The sequence below is a fragment of the Camellia sinensis genome, chromosome 13 (assembly GCF_055761805.1).
Source record: "Camellia sinensis isolate YWXY chromosome 13, ASM5576180v1, whole genome shotgun sequence".
Taxonomy (NCBI): Eukaryota; Viridiplantae; Streptophyta; class Magnoliopsida; order Ericales; family Theaceae; genus Camellia; species Camellia sinensis.
In genome coordinates this window covers 7,192,283-7,207,501 of record NC_138973.1, presented here as the reverse complement: position 1 = coordinate 7,207,501, position 15,219 = coordinate 7,192,283, and the positions used below count along the sequence as shown (strand labels likewise).

Sequence of the window (15,219 nt, the reverse complement as noted above, 5' to 3'; positions counted from 1 at the left end):
CAAAATAAAATACATCATTCACAACTACCTCCGCACAAATAGTGTGAATTTTCACTAATCAGGCAAAATACATTTAAAAAACTAGATGCTGAATGCATGACCAATCCTACTTTGGGCAAGAAACCACGCTCAAACATGCCAAATATCCTTTATTCTCAAAATTCATACCCTCCTATAATCAAAGCACCCTCGGCCGGATCAAAACACAGAATTTCAAGATATGATACATCCTCGTCAAAATATTGAACCATACAATTTTCATGGAAGTCATCTTTCAATTCTACAAGCCACATCAAATTCACTTCAGCAATCAGTGAAGCAATCCGAACAGGTAAGTGTGGAGTGAGGTAACGTGATCCAAACAACGGAAACCTACTACTATGATTAACATGAGATTAAGTAAAGTTAACAGCAGACAAACCTACCTCGTGCACGACCGATAAAATGACTTCTATGATCAAGTTACCAGCAGACAAGCCAATCTTTATGGTTCTCTCACATTCCCATCATCACTTTCTTCTTCATTATCTTGGTCCAACTCTGAAGGTCAAGTCATGACAAAACAGAGCAGCAAGTCCCAAGGTCTGCGGCCCAACACCATGTTGTGCCTTTGCCTTTAGATTTCCCTGAAGGATATGGTAGACCATCAATAGAACAAGAAGACATAATAATGTAAGACATCATCAAAATTGGGACCATATATTAGCCTAGTAGCAAAATCCAATATTATACGGTACATTTGAATTCAAAATTTAATGCAACAACTGGATCATGTAAAAGCCTGTACCTCTTGAAGACATTTTTTTTAGAACTTCATTTAATAAACTACCAAAAAAAAAAACTCAAAGAAAACAGATCATGGGTTGATATCAGGTCAGCTGATCACAAATTGTAACTTGATGAAAATTTGGGAAAATATGGCGAGTGTAGAGAAAAAGTGATGAGGGCAACTGTCTGGATTCCACTGTATGAGAACACTTGAAAAACAACTCCCCAATATGACTCGGAAACAGTTGGTTCGAATCAAGAGAGTAAACTTTTACAAGCCTCAACACCAGTTCCTTGCATTGCCAAGACTTCTTGCCCCGAAGGGCTAGAATTAATGCACCTAACAACAGCATAAAAAATGGCTATTTGGAACCTGTCATCTTCCACCTTCTTCAGAACTTCCTCAACCATCTTAAAGTCTGAGCCCCCGGCCAATACCAATTTTCCCATAACCTCCCCAAAATCATTTGGTGCTTTGGGCAAATCAATGCCAATATCATCCATACTCGAGCCATAGAGAAGACACCCAGTTCCAATATCTCTAGTGGTCAAAACTTTTTTATTTAATAAGAACCCCAGAAGCTTTATTACTGGTGCTACACAAGGAGGGCTCTTTTCCAATGCAAGAGCAATCGCTTCTTTAACGACCTCATGGTGATATGATGGAGATTTCAGTTCTTCCACGCACTGCAATGCTTCGTCCAGAAGCTGAATGCTGAAATATTCCTCCAAAAGGGAAACAGTTTTTCTTTGAAGATCTGCATGATTCAATTTTGCAGCTGAAGCCAGTGGCTTCTCAGGAGAAAGATTTGCCGAGGGTGCCAGAGTGACAGGCTTAGGGGCTTGAGTTATAGGTTCAACTACTGAAGCAAAGCTGGAAGGCTGGCTTGGTGGTGCACTATTTCCTTGCAACAGAGCACTGGTCATACCAGTAATGAAACCACCACTGCCCTGAGGTAACAATCTTGAATTGAAGAGTGTTGGTTTGCCAATCGAAGGTGGCTGAAGGCGTCCAGTAGACTGAGTACGACTGAATCCATCACCCCTTGGCATTGATCGATTTCTAGGAATCTCCCAGTTGTCACTATCAATCCCTGGCATCCCCGGCATCTTGTGGGCCCCAGGCATGCCAGGCATCATACCCCCAGAGCCAGGTCGGTTAATGGGAAAGCCTCCAGGCCCTGTAGGCCCAACTGCCCCGGCGTTACGACTATTTCTCATGTTTGCAGTCGCTCCAGGACGCAGCCCTAGGTTCTTCTCTGCCTCTGAATGGATTTCAGTGATAGTCTTTGCTTTGACCTGCCAAAACAGAGATCATATAAGATGGTTAGAAAAAAAGATGGCTAATATAGCATTCCATGTAGTACCCCAAATCCACCACTACCCCCCCCCCCCCCCAAAAAAAAAAAAAAAAAAAACAAACAAACAAACATGACAAAGAAATTGGGATCTGTGAACTAAACCTCTTCACGTCTAGGAACCCAGTTGTTGACCCGCAGATCAAGAACATCGCGGACCATGAACCTCATCCGTGGTGCAAGTTGGGTGTTTTTTGTCAGCTCCTTCAGCCTGTTGAAGTAGATATCATTGACTCGCCGAGATTTTGGGCTCTCATCCAGCTGCTTACCAATAGTATTAAAGAACCGACATATTGCCTCCACATTTTCCTCATCAGGGCAATCTTTGGGATCAAGTCCTAAAAGCTCCTATATCAGACAATCAGTGCATTAGAACTCTTCAGAAATCTAATCATAAGATACCATAAGTAATGATGATGGCCAAAAAAAATCTAACCTGAACAATGTGGTGGACAATTTTTTCAGGAACCATCTTTTGTTTCAGAAGCTCCCCAATAAGGCGGATGTTACCGAGAGTTCTCAATTTAACCATTCTTTCTTTATCCCTACGTTCCATTTCTTGCTCAGGTGCAGTCATCTGCCTAATTTCTGCCCTTAGGTTGTCAGCACCTTCAAATGCCTCCTGGCAATTATTCAAGAGGATTCGCTTAAATGTAATCTCCTTCCCACCAAGTTCATCAGATGGAAAAGGCGGAAGCTTCTCATTGAGATCAAAGCAAAGAAGAGCATACATAGGACAAAATGTTGGTTCCAGCACAGCCTTCTCGAATATCAATGAGATAACATCCTGCACTTGAAAATAGAGTCCTCCATTTTATTAACAACTACTTAACACCACAAACTTTGAAGATAGAATCTTTTAAAATCTGTGAGATAACCTTCAAAATATCAGGCGTTGTTATCCCAGAATCAATCAACTGGCCCTTGAGAACATCAAACTTCTCTGGGGTCAATTTGTTCAATATACTGCACAAAAACAAGAACAATTGTTAAAAGTCCAGCATCCATTTAAAAAATACTCCAAATAAACCACCTTGACTTTGGATGGAGATTTTAAAATGTAGAGATTTTCATAATGAAGGGATCAAACTCTATAATTCCAAATCACCAGGTTTGCAAAAGCTGTTATTTAAAACAAAATTCATACAACTTGGTTTTTTGTATCCATGTTCATTTAAAATAATAGTCTTCACAATTTTATAATCCACTTCAAATATAAGTAGTCCTGCATCCATGCTTATTGAAACAAAAACAAAACAAGGAGAAAGGGGGAGCATCAATACTTTACCATTCACGATCATCTTGACTAATAAAAATGGAAGCATAAACGTAATTGTTAGGACATTATCGACTCCAAAAATTTTACTTGAGATCAGTTACATAGTGGTATCTTTTCCAGTCAACTCTATGCTAATTATCAAGGAATTGGTTGCCAAAAAATAATAATAACCTAACGGAAAGACCCCCACCCCTCAATTGGGCAACTGTGATTTTCATTTATTCAGGGGATCAACCCCGATCACAATTTTACACCAAAAAAAAAAAAAAAAAAAAAAAAACACACAAAACACAAAACACAAAAACAAAAAACAACCACATCCACAGGCAAGATTTTTCTTCTCTACTCTGCCGCCGGTCTTTTCTTTTTGCCTCCGTCCTGGACAGTCCTTGACGGTGCTGCCTCCGTGTTTCCCACGCCGCCGAGCACGTTCACACCTCCCTGCTCCTCCACTGCAGCGTATGGCGGACCTCCAAATCGGAACATCACGGTGGCCTTCCGCTTCAGCTCCTTATTTTCCGCCTTTAGCACACTTATCTCTGCTCGCGCATCCTTATACATACGTTGGAGCAGAGTCAGTTGGGCGTTTAACTGTTGCACCTCATTTGTCCTACTCTGCAGCCGGTGCGATTGGTTTGTGACCACCGTCATGGTCTCCACACATGACTTCAAAGTATACTGATTGGCCTCAATATCAGTTTGCACCGCCATTTTTTGCTCCACCGACCGCATCGGAAAGTTCAACGGAGCAAAACCAGAGGCGCTTGGTTGAGGTTCACTGGCCACCGCACCAGTTATCTCTCTTGTTGACTCGTTGAGGTCGGGAAAGAGAGTGAGCAGACCACGGGACGAAAATGCCATATTCTGGGTAGCTGAACGGGAAGACGAGGCCATTTTCTGGGCAACAGAGTGTTCCAGAATCTCTTTCTCAGAAACGGAAGAGGTTTTTCAAAGGATTTTCGCAGGTTTTTTGTCTCAGCCTCCGCTTCGGTTTATAAAGACCATGATGAAGAGGCAGACACGCGCATCATGCGCCTCTCGGTGCTCGCCGACAACTTGGGCGCGCCTTTTGATGGCACGTCTTTTGATGGCACGTCTTTTTATGGATTGGGCACGCCTTTTGATGGCACGCCTTTTGAAAAATTGGGCACACCTTTTGAGGATGCGACTTTTTAGGGGTCCGACAAGACTCTGTAAACTGTCCCGACATTGATTCCGGTTAGCTTCTTCATGGGTCCGACAAGACTCTGTAAACTGTCCCGACATTGATTCCGGTTAGTTTCTACAAGGGTCCAGCAAGACTCCATAAACTGTCACAACAACGTCACAACACCTTTTGAGGGTGCGACTTTTTAGGGGTCCGACAAGACTCTGTAAACTGTCCCGACATTTGATTCCGGTTAGATTTTTCAAGGGTCCGACAAGACTCTGTAAACTGTCCCGACATTGATTCCGGTTAGTTTCTACAAGGGTCCAGCAAGACTCCGTAAACTGTCACAACAACTGTCACAACATTGTCTGCTACAACGGTCCGACATGACCCCATAAACTGTCTTCTACATCGGTCTGCCATAACCATACAGTCTTCTACAACGGTTTGACACGACCATACAATGTCTCCTATCCATTTTTTATTTTTCAGATTATTTTCTTGTTTTGTTACTCTCTCCAAACTCAAGTTGGTTAGTTCCTATCCCCCTTGAGTTTGCGGGGGGCTGTTAAAACCTACCATCACCTACTCCACCTACTACACCTACCACCACCTACTACCACCTACTACATACCTACCACTACCACCTACTACCACCTACTCCACTACATCTCCTATATAAGGAGCCCCTCACCATTTGTAAAAAATAACAACATTCAACAATCAATAATACAATCATTTCTCTTTATACATTAAATTTCTACAGAAAATAACAAAGGTAAAGGAATTCCTTACAAGTTGTCCGCACATGAGAGAGAGAAAGAAAGGGAGAGAGCTGAATTTAATACATCTGGTATTCCTCAAAACCTGTTTCAAATGAATTTCAACCATCTATTTGAGGCCCATATCCCTCCTCAAAAATTCCAAGTAGCGTTTCAGAACCCCTTACCCAAATAAAAGACTTTAAAATTAGGGATTGACAAATATTTAGTGGCCCCAAATCTCCCACACAAAAACAGCCTTAGTTACATTTTTTACAATTTTGCGAAGTGTTCCACAAGCTTTTTTCACATTCAAGATCATGCATAGCTTTTGCAAGCAGATGACAATGTTTCTTTGCTAAAGCATGTGATGCAAATTTCATGAAACAAGTAACAAAGAATTCAGACTTGATAAATTACCCTTTCACTGTCTTTAAGACACGATCTTTGTCAGACAGATTCCCTCTCCGTGCTGACCATGGGACTTCAGCCTTTATCAGAGCCGGCCCCACCTGATTTACATACAATGCTATGTTACAATGATGCCAAATGTAAACCAAGCACACATTACATTAAGATAAAAAGATCATACTTCAAATGTGCAAAAAAGAAGATTCAGGTGTCGGTTTGGGTTTCTAGTAACCAATTATTTCCCTCATATAAACCCGATTGACCAATGGATTTTGTTATATGAGTTAGTTGTCCATGTGGCGTGCTGTCATTGGCTTGAGAGATCACACATTATCATTTAAGACAGTTGTATCACACATTCTTACTTATCAATCACTTTCTATCTATTTACACATCGACCAAGACTTATCACCTCACATTAACTCTCCTCTCTGCATCTCTCTTTCACCCTAATGTCCTCTCACCCTGTATATCATCCTCTCACTCAAATCCACTGGAGGCAGTGAGATGGTGGCTGTGAGATTGTGGTGCCAAGACCATGGCGATGGTAGATCGTTACAGTGGCATTAAGATCGTGGTGATGGCACTGAGATCATCGCTGTAGCTGTGAGATGGTGGTGGTAGAACAGATCTGTCTTGTCTCTCCCTAAAAGCTCTTTTTCCTCTCCCTCTCCCTCTCTCCCCCAAAACCCCTCTGATCTTCTTCCTCCAAAAACTTCTCTACGTCGAGATCTTTTATGTTGATGTTGAGAATGGAGGTTTGTTACTCGACCAACTGAAGCCCAACTGGTTTTTTATCACCGGAAATGATCAGTTTTGAACCATCATTCAGTCAAGATCAGTTGAGATTTTCTTCAATCCAAAGTTGTTGGTTTGGGTGACATATGGCCAGCAAAACTGAACCGATCTGACCAGTGAACAGCCCTAGTGATTAGAGCAAGAACCTGATGTTTTAAACAATCATCTCTTTAAATCTAGCAAACAAAATGAAAAGTCAATCATTCCTTAAGATTCTACAACTTAAGAAGCAGCTCTAAAAAATAAAAGAGAAAAATAAGAAAATAAGAAAAATAAAAGATACACACAATATCATATCAAACGAATGAATATACACATAATCTCATAATAATATAATGAGAAAACGTTACCCCCTGATTGGAAGAAATTTGATCCCTAGAAAACTGGGAGTTCAGTTGATCTTGACGGAGATTTGCTTCATGAGTTCTACCAGGAAATTCCTTACCATCTTGAAGTGTTTCCCAGGATCTCTCCTCTCCAGGGGCAGGTGACTGTGCAGTTCTGCCGCGCCAGTCACGATTGTCTGGCTCAGAATACCGATTTTGGGATTGAGGCTGCAGCTAAATTTAGAAAGAAAATGTTACAACTTCATAAGAATTATGAACACAAAATATGTCAGGATAATGTATTTAAATGATAAAGACATATGCCCAACCAACTGTAACCAGTGAAAGCAAAATATATTGATAACCACTAACAGATCATTTTTGTAGTACGACACTACATAAGTCAAGAGGTAAGTTATCAACTTACAATGCTATCTCCATGACTCCAACTTTGATCTCCAACAGCAAACTCAGCCTCAATTTCTTGTTTAATTAGTAATATATCCTCAGGAACATCGCCAACCTAACAGAAAAGGTGAAGGCCAAGGAAAAGCAAAAGAGGTTAATCGCTACAAATTGTGAACAAATGAAACAGACATCATTAAAGAATGTTAAGCAAATAACTTGGCAACTAGCACCCACTTACAACAACTTAAAAAATAACCAAGAAAGAACTCCTACCATATTTTCCCTCAAACTATCAATATACCAAACTTAAGGATGTAATAATAGAGTAAAAGGAGTATCAATTATGACAAGTACCTCCCTAAGTTGCAACAGTTGGTCTCGAGTGTACTGCACACGCTCACCACCTCCAAATCGCAGGTCCCCAGTCTATTTCAGCATGACAGTAGAAATAGTCAACAAACATACTATTTTCTGTCAGAATAGCTTTACTACGCACTACAAAATTGCACAAAAAATAACTAATGGAATACAGACAAGGAGAAAAGATGGCATAAATGATAACTCAAACCCTGTCACGATGAATTCCATAACTCAAAAGAAGTAAAGGACAAGAAGAAGAAAAAATCACGATGTTTGCATATCATGTATGATACTTTAAAACATCAGAAAATTAAATAAATCGAACAGAAAGCATGCCTACAGAAGCCCATAAGCCTACACCGAAGGATAATAACTTAATTTCCACTATTTAAACAGCAAAAATATCCATAATCTACACAAAACACGTGAACAAAAACAACTTTGAACAATGTAGAACTTGTAACAAAATACTAGAAAGTCAAAGAAGCAAACAAAGAATGAAAAACTGCTTAACAAGGAAATACTGACTGAAGCTAGCATGCCAAATCTGTGAAGACATCCCAGAAGCAGATTTGCGAGATTAGGATCAAGGTTGTAAATCAATATCTTATATCTTCAAATTGAAACAAAAACTGCATGGTAAAAAAGGTAGGAGAGATTAATGCAGTTATTAATTTTGATCATGTAACCAAGTAAGTAATTCACTTGCCATATTCGCCTGTCCTCTATGATTCTTTTTTGTACTACTCTAAAATGTTACATTAATATTTTCAACTTTTATATACCAAGAAAGTTGCATTTGGGGGCCTAGGGCTCAGTTCTTAAAACACAAGAATGGGAAGAAAGAGGAAGAGATTCAAATTCAAGAAAAAATGTCTTTATGATAGAAAGCAAGTTTTGATCCTTTGCCATCAAAAAGCATACTTAGATGGGGGTGACCATGCCCCCACCCTACCCTAACATTTTGGAACTCACTTTTTCTCATACTCCCTCCGCCCCATTTTGTTAGTCCCTTTTGGAAATTCTAATTTTTTAGGAGACACGTAATTATTACATTTGAATTCAAATTTTAAAGCATTTATTCTAGGAATGCCCTTTTGTTTTCAGCTTTTAAAATAGTTATGGCCACTTTATGAGGGATAGTTTTGGAAAACTAACACTTTTTCCTTTGACTTTTCAAAAAGGACTAACATTTTGGGACATCCCAAATGAAAAGGACTAACAAAATAGGACGGAGGGACTAAAATATAAAACAATTTCTCCAAATTCAAATGAAATCCATCCAATTTCAAATAGATATATTTTTCTTTTCTTTTCTTTTTTAAACCCACAAAATATATAAAACTTATTTTATTTGATTGATCAAGTAAAACAATTGAAGTATATGTATTTATGTTATATAGCAATAAAAAAGGAACAAGGTGACATGGAAGGAAGAAAATCCATGTAACTAATGCCAAGTAATCGGGACAAAGGCTTTGTTGAGTTGAATATATGTGTATTACATATATATTGGTTAATTCATATATGGTAATACGGGTATTATATATTGGTTAATTCATATATGGGTAATACGGGTATTATATATTGGTTAAGTGCACCAATAAATACCCATATATTGGTTAATCCTATAAAGTAGATGTTTATTATGATTGGTACATGCTTCTATGATTCTTTTATGTTTATAAACTTGTTTTAATGAAACAGTTAGAGATTTTACAGTATATAATTTTTAATAAAGAGACCTTTTAAAATTTAATTGATTTTCTAAAATATTTCATTTATTATCACAATTTCACTAAAAGATAAAAGTCATTTTATAGCTAATTCAGAATTACATGCATATAGGTGCTGGGCCCCCCTTCATAACAATTTTCAAGATCTGCAAGTGTTTTGCGTATTCAACAAATGATTCCATTATATTAGCAATAAATCGCTTTTAATCAAATTAAAAGATTAGGTTTAGTAGTGGATTGATATATAATTTTTGTTAAGTTGCAGTAGCTTAATTTATAATTATCCTCAACCAATGCTTTCAAATTCTTAACAAGCAAATATTGAGGGTAGCGCTTCAAAATTTCTTCAAATCAACAATGACAACTTAGAGGCATAGTTGTATAAACATGATACATGTTGTGTGTTGATATCTTATTATCTCTGAATCATGGTTGTTAAAATCACGATCCGGATCGTAGGATCAGATCGTTGTAGGATCGATGTTATAACAGGATCGCAAGTAGGATCGTGTAGGATCGCATGGGATCATGTAGGATCGTAGGTAGGATCGCAAGAAGGATCGTAGATTTTATACTTTTTCACCTTATTTTTAATATGTATCATTTTAATTTTAATTTTTATCCTTTTTTTTTAAAGAAAGTAGGATCTTACGATCCTCGATCCGATCCTATGATCCGATCCACCAAACCCTCTCACCGATCCTACTTAGGATCCCGATTTTAACAACCTTGCTCTGAATCTCAAACGGTATCATGTTGCAATCGTCAGATACGCAACAATTCAGTAAGTATATAGAAATTAAAAGGTACAGTACTTATAACTTACTTGGTGACTCTGATCTCATAGCCAAAGTAGGTCGTTCACTTTCCATATTCAGCTACACTATTCCTTTTATTTATTTATCTACATTTTGAGTACTCCTCTAAAAGTAACATTGTTATTATCAACTTTTTCTAGCAATAAATGACTGTTGTCCTTATGATAAAAATAAAGTTTCAATAAATCGGCATATTCAGCAAGTGATCAGTATATTCACCAAGTAATTCATTGTAACATTAATGGATTTCATTGTGTTGTATTGGTATATATAAATATGGCTTTTAACTTTTCTATTTTTTTGATAAATAAATTTGTTAACCAAAAAAGCCACCTTAATGGGGGCAACAAACACATCTAAATAAAATCATACTACATGAAAGTGACCCCATGAATGCATCCAAATTTTCAGACTCAATGAACCGTTTCTCTATCATTTCACTACAGGGAAAAAAATCCCTATTCTAAAAGCTCCTTCTAATAATATTCAAAACTTTAAATGTATGTAGGTTCTTTATGGGCATCCCATGCTCACTAGATACCCACCTAAAGCCCACATATTGGTTTCTGTCCATATTTACAGCAAGTGCACATATTTTAAGTGACCCACCAAGAATTAGGACAATCTCAATTCTCATACAATTTGTATACATGCACGCATGCAAGGGCGGACAAAATCTAATTAAGTGTGGTGGAGTCAAAACATGCATGGAAGTGTTCTAAATGTAACCCTGGAAACAAGATATATAAATATATATATATATATATATAGAGAGAGAGAGAGAGAGAGAGAAATTACCCTTTAAAGCCACACACCTAAGGGCCTATTTTGCAGCAATTCATGTTATTTTCCCCCCATCCATATAAACTTATTTCCCAGTTTGATTTGTGTAGCTACTTGTTTTGGTTAATTTGTTACATTTCACACAACAAAAAAATAAATCAAACACCAAATGCAGTCTCTCTTAAAGTTATCTCTTTTTATGTCCAATTTTTGCAAAACAGAAAAATAATAATGCTCAATTTTGCATCCATAAAGTCCCCAATTAAAATTACTAGACAGAGAAAATCAAAAGAAGCCTTCGTGCATCAATTCAATGTTCAAGTTTGCAATTTTACATATAATTTTATAGATATCTAGCTACCCTAACTATCCACAGCCAATCTAATTGAATAAATAAGCCATAAAAAACAAAATAAAAAACATGCAACCAAAGTTTCAAATACATACAGAAAGACATAGATGTACATAAAAATAAAAACCAGATACATAATTTGCATTAGCATGTGAAATTCAACATGGATTACAACCTAGAAAATCAAATGCCAACTAAAGTAACAATTTTTAATACTTTTTGCATATTTTTTATACACTTTTGTATGTTTTTATACATTGTACAGAATTTCCAGCCTTAACCTAGGCCACTGTCTCTAGCATTTCCCAAAAAAATCAACAAAAATTATGAAAGATTAAAAATCCGTGTTAATTACATTTCAATATAAATTTTTTTGAAATAATTCAAAACAGAAGACAGTGAAAAACCCATATGGAATTGAACCCACAAAAACAAAAAAATTGAATTTTGAAAACCCCAATGATCTAGAAAAAAGGGGGAAAGCATAGGGTTTTGGTTCGGGACCTTGAAACCGCCATGAGAGCGCAGAGGGAGGGAATCAGAGGATGCAGAAGAAGTGAAACTGAGTCCGAGCGCGAACCTGCTGCCTCGGGTACCAGCACCGCCACCTGGTCTCAAGCTTATCACCGTTTGATCTGCCTGCATAACTCAGAACCGATCGACTGCAATTAAAATTTTGAGAGATTTTTGGGAGGAAGAAGAAGAAGAAGAGAGAGAGAGGGAGAGGGGGATAAGATTTGGGATCCTGGTTTTTGGATGAGAGAGAGTAGTGTTTCTCTCTCTATCTCTATCTCCGCAGAAGCGAGAGGTGCAAAAGGAGAGGGAAACCCTGCCTATTGAGCTTTGGCTGTCGGAGAATTTAATATTTTAGTTGGATATTTTAATTTTTGATTATTTTAATAGATTGAAAATTTTATGTTTAAAATGGTGAATTGATTATTTTATAATTAAATAAGAAAAAGTAAATTAATTATAAATTTATTGTAATATTTTAACTTATTAATTATTATGATTTTTTTTTAAAGGTTACATAAAAAGGTTGCCCTGTCTATCAATTTAAATTTTGAATTTTTGATTTATTGAGGTACAGTAACATAGGTCAGTGTGGAATCCATTCCATCAAATGTACCTATGTAAAAACAAATAAATTAGCTACTATTTTTAAAATAAAATTTGATAAAAAAAACACTTGGGTTTCTTCCAATTTTGTCAACATGGGGCACTTTGAGAATTTGCTAAAAAAGTTAATTTTTTTTGACTTTTTAATGTTTTTTAGTTAAAAAAGTCAATTTTTTTATTCAAAAATCTATTTTTTTACTAAAAAAGTTAAAAAGTCAAAAAATTAATTTTTTATTAACTTTTCAAAACACCACATCCTATACAACATGTTGATTAAGATTTTTCATTATATTTACTTTCTTGTTAATTATTCAATTTATAATAAAGTTTTATGTACAAAAATAATAATGTGGTCACAATTGACAGCTTTGTTTGAGATAAATTAAAAAAGTTAAAAAGTTAAAAAATTACTAAAAAAAGTTAAAAATCTATATTATTCAAGGGTAGCTTGTAGGGAAAGCTACTAGGGTAAAATTATTATTTTACCCTTTGAATTCAACTATTTAAAAAGTCAAAAAGTCAAAAGGGTAAAATTGTCATTTTAATTTTATTATAATATTTTATTACACGTCTTTTCATAAAAATTTAAAAAATTATCCCAAACACATATTTTTTTCTCTATTTTTTTAATCAAAAAATTAAAAAATACACTTATATAGCACATTCAAAATAACTACTTAGTTGGGCTAGGTTCATATACAATGGTTATCTCAGCCTAGGCCTTAAGTGAATTTGACCCGGTTGGGCTAGACCCAATGAGAATGGTCCCATCAGCTTGTGGTTAGAGATGCCCAATAGATGGGGGACCCTACCAATGAGTTGCCCACAAGAATGTGCAAGAACATAGTTTGAGATAAACAAAGGCCCTGTTTAGCAAGTGGGCTTTGGGTTATTTTTTTAGTAAAATTCACAAAAATATAAAACAGCAAGATTAAATGTTACATCAAATTTATAATCATTACGTTTTTTCTCTCACAAATATCATATCTAATTATAAAAAAATTCAATTATCTTCAAAAACACAAAAATTTTAACCTACTAAAATAGCCAAAAATTAAAACAACCTATTAAAATAGTCAAATTCCCAAATGAGGCCAAAGTTATGGGCTTCCTTTGGTTTGGATTTCTAAATTAGTTTTAAGAGGTCAAAATTCAAAATTTAATCCCGTTTGGTTTAGTTTTGAGAACCAATCTTGAAATATAATTTTTTAAAAGAGTTTGCAAATTTTAAAAACTTATTTTGTTGTATATTTTGAAAATAGTTTTGAGATGTTTTGTATTTATTTATTTATTAATTGAATAAATAGATGTGAGAGAAAAAATGATTTATTGACATGTAGGATGTGAGAGCAAAATGGAGGAATGAAAAATCAATTGGTTGATGCGTAAGATGTTGGAGAAAATGAGATAAATTTTGAAAATGATTTTTTCAAAAATTGTAAACCAAACAAGTTTTTTTTGTAGGTTTTTCAAATCAAAATTTGATTGGAAAATGTAACCATGTTTTACAATTTTTTCAAAATTGTTTTCAATCACTTTTTATATCTTATCTCTTCTTCTCTCATATCATATACATAAATTAATCACTCTTTCTCACACCTATTTGTTCAACTAAAAAATAATGACAAATTGTGGGTATTGATTTCCGACCACACTGCCAAACAGATACCTAGCTGGAGAGCACAAGCAGAACAGATTATGCCCAAACAACCTGTCACAGAAAGAAAAGACTCCGACGGTGGTTCGTCCACCCGGGGTACTCCGACGATCAAGTCAGTACTCAGTTATCTCTCAAAGATAGTAAATAGTGCTTAACTCACTAGTTAGAATACAAAAAACGTACCTTAAACCCACGAGGGTGCCTTACTTTTATAGCCAGCACTAACCTGATCCCTGTAGAAGCCTAACTTCAATGGACTCCGGCTCAATGCTCACCTTGGACTCCCAGCTAGATAGAGATAAACTCCTTAAGATCTTTATCTTTATCTAGACTGAGGTCCTCCCCTATTTTAGGACTCTTGTCCTTTATCCATTCGTCTCAGATTCTGGTATCTCTGCAGATAACCTCGGCTTATCCGAGATCACCTCAGGCATATGACCAAGACACGTGGCACCTCGGCTGACACTCTAGTGCCAACTTGGCCACGTGTTGTCATTCACAAAAAATGTCCCCACAACTGCCCCTTAGGTTCTATTACCTCGACATCCTGAGGTGATGAAACCTATACTGTTTGTCCATATAGCACGCTGGCTAAGACCTACTCCATCCTTCATGACCAAGATCATCATACGTCGGCTTGACATAACCAAGACTCTGCAGTCCACTTTATCAATGGCCAAGAACCAAGTTCTTCAAGTTCCTTAACCAGAACCATTCCTCTAGCCAAGGTTCTCGCTCCATTAAATCAAGAACTCCAAGAGTTTTATCTGCGCATAAGCTGTCACACACGGTTTTATCAACCGTTTCCGCCACACATCCTTTTCTCATTAATTCGTACCTGACACGCGCTATTAGGTCGCGTCGCTTCTGCGCGCGCCGCCTGATAGACACGTCGTCCAAGGCACATTCATTGTGGTTTTGCTGTCTTTTCGTGTTTTAACAAAACATCTCACTCTCTCTCCGTCTCTTTACTTTACATTCTTGCTTTCCCTTTCCCTTTCCCTTTGCGTTTAAGTTTTTCTTTTTCTAACAAATCCCCATCCTCCATTGCTGTTTCTTTAAGCTTTCTGCAACCACTTCAATCACCTCCTCCGGCGAACTTTTCATCGTTCGTTTGCGACCACTCTCGTCA

At 36.7% G+C, this 15,219-nt stretch overlaps 1 protein-coding gene and 1 non-coding gene across 4 annotated transcripts; both read right to left on the bottom strand.

Annotated features, from left to right (window-relative positions):
- Positions 1-680: 680 nt before the first annotated feature.
- On the bottom strand, positions 681-12,160 carry LOC114277916 (eukaryotic translation initiation factor). Of its 3 annotated transcripts, XM_028219880.2 has the most exons (10): positions 11,813-11,919; positions 8,148-8,251; positions 7,614-7,685; positions 7,279-7,374; positions 6,876-7,085; positions 5,737-5,828; positions 3,005-3,092; positions 2,563-2,913; positions 2,232-2,474; positions 681-2,067 (listed from the first exon to the last, which is right to left on the bottom strand). In XM_028219880.2, the coding sequence occupies exons 2-10, from the start codon at positions 8,157-8,159 to the stop codon at positions 1,024-1,026; spliced, it is 2,208 nt and encodes a 735-aa protein (XP_028075681.2). In that variant the 5' UTR covers positions 8,160-8,251; positions 11,813-11,919; the 3' UTR covers positions 681-1,023. The 3 variants fall into 3 exon arrangements, with proteins under 3 accessions (XP_028075681.2, XP_028075678.2, XP_028075679.2); XM_028219877.2 differs by lacking the exon at positions 8,148-8,251 and having other exon boundaries at positions 11,813-12,160; XM_028219878.2 differs by lacking the exon at positions 8,148-8,251 and having other exon boundaries at positions 6,876-7,079; positions 11,813-12,160.
- Positions 10,670-10,773, bottom strand: LOC114277925 (small nucleolar RNA snoR103). The gene has a single exon (XR_003634780.1). It is a non-coding gene; the product is annotated as a small nucleolar RNA snoR103 (small nucleolar RNA).
- Positions 12,161-15,219: the final 3,059 nt, after the last annotated feature.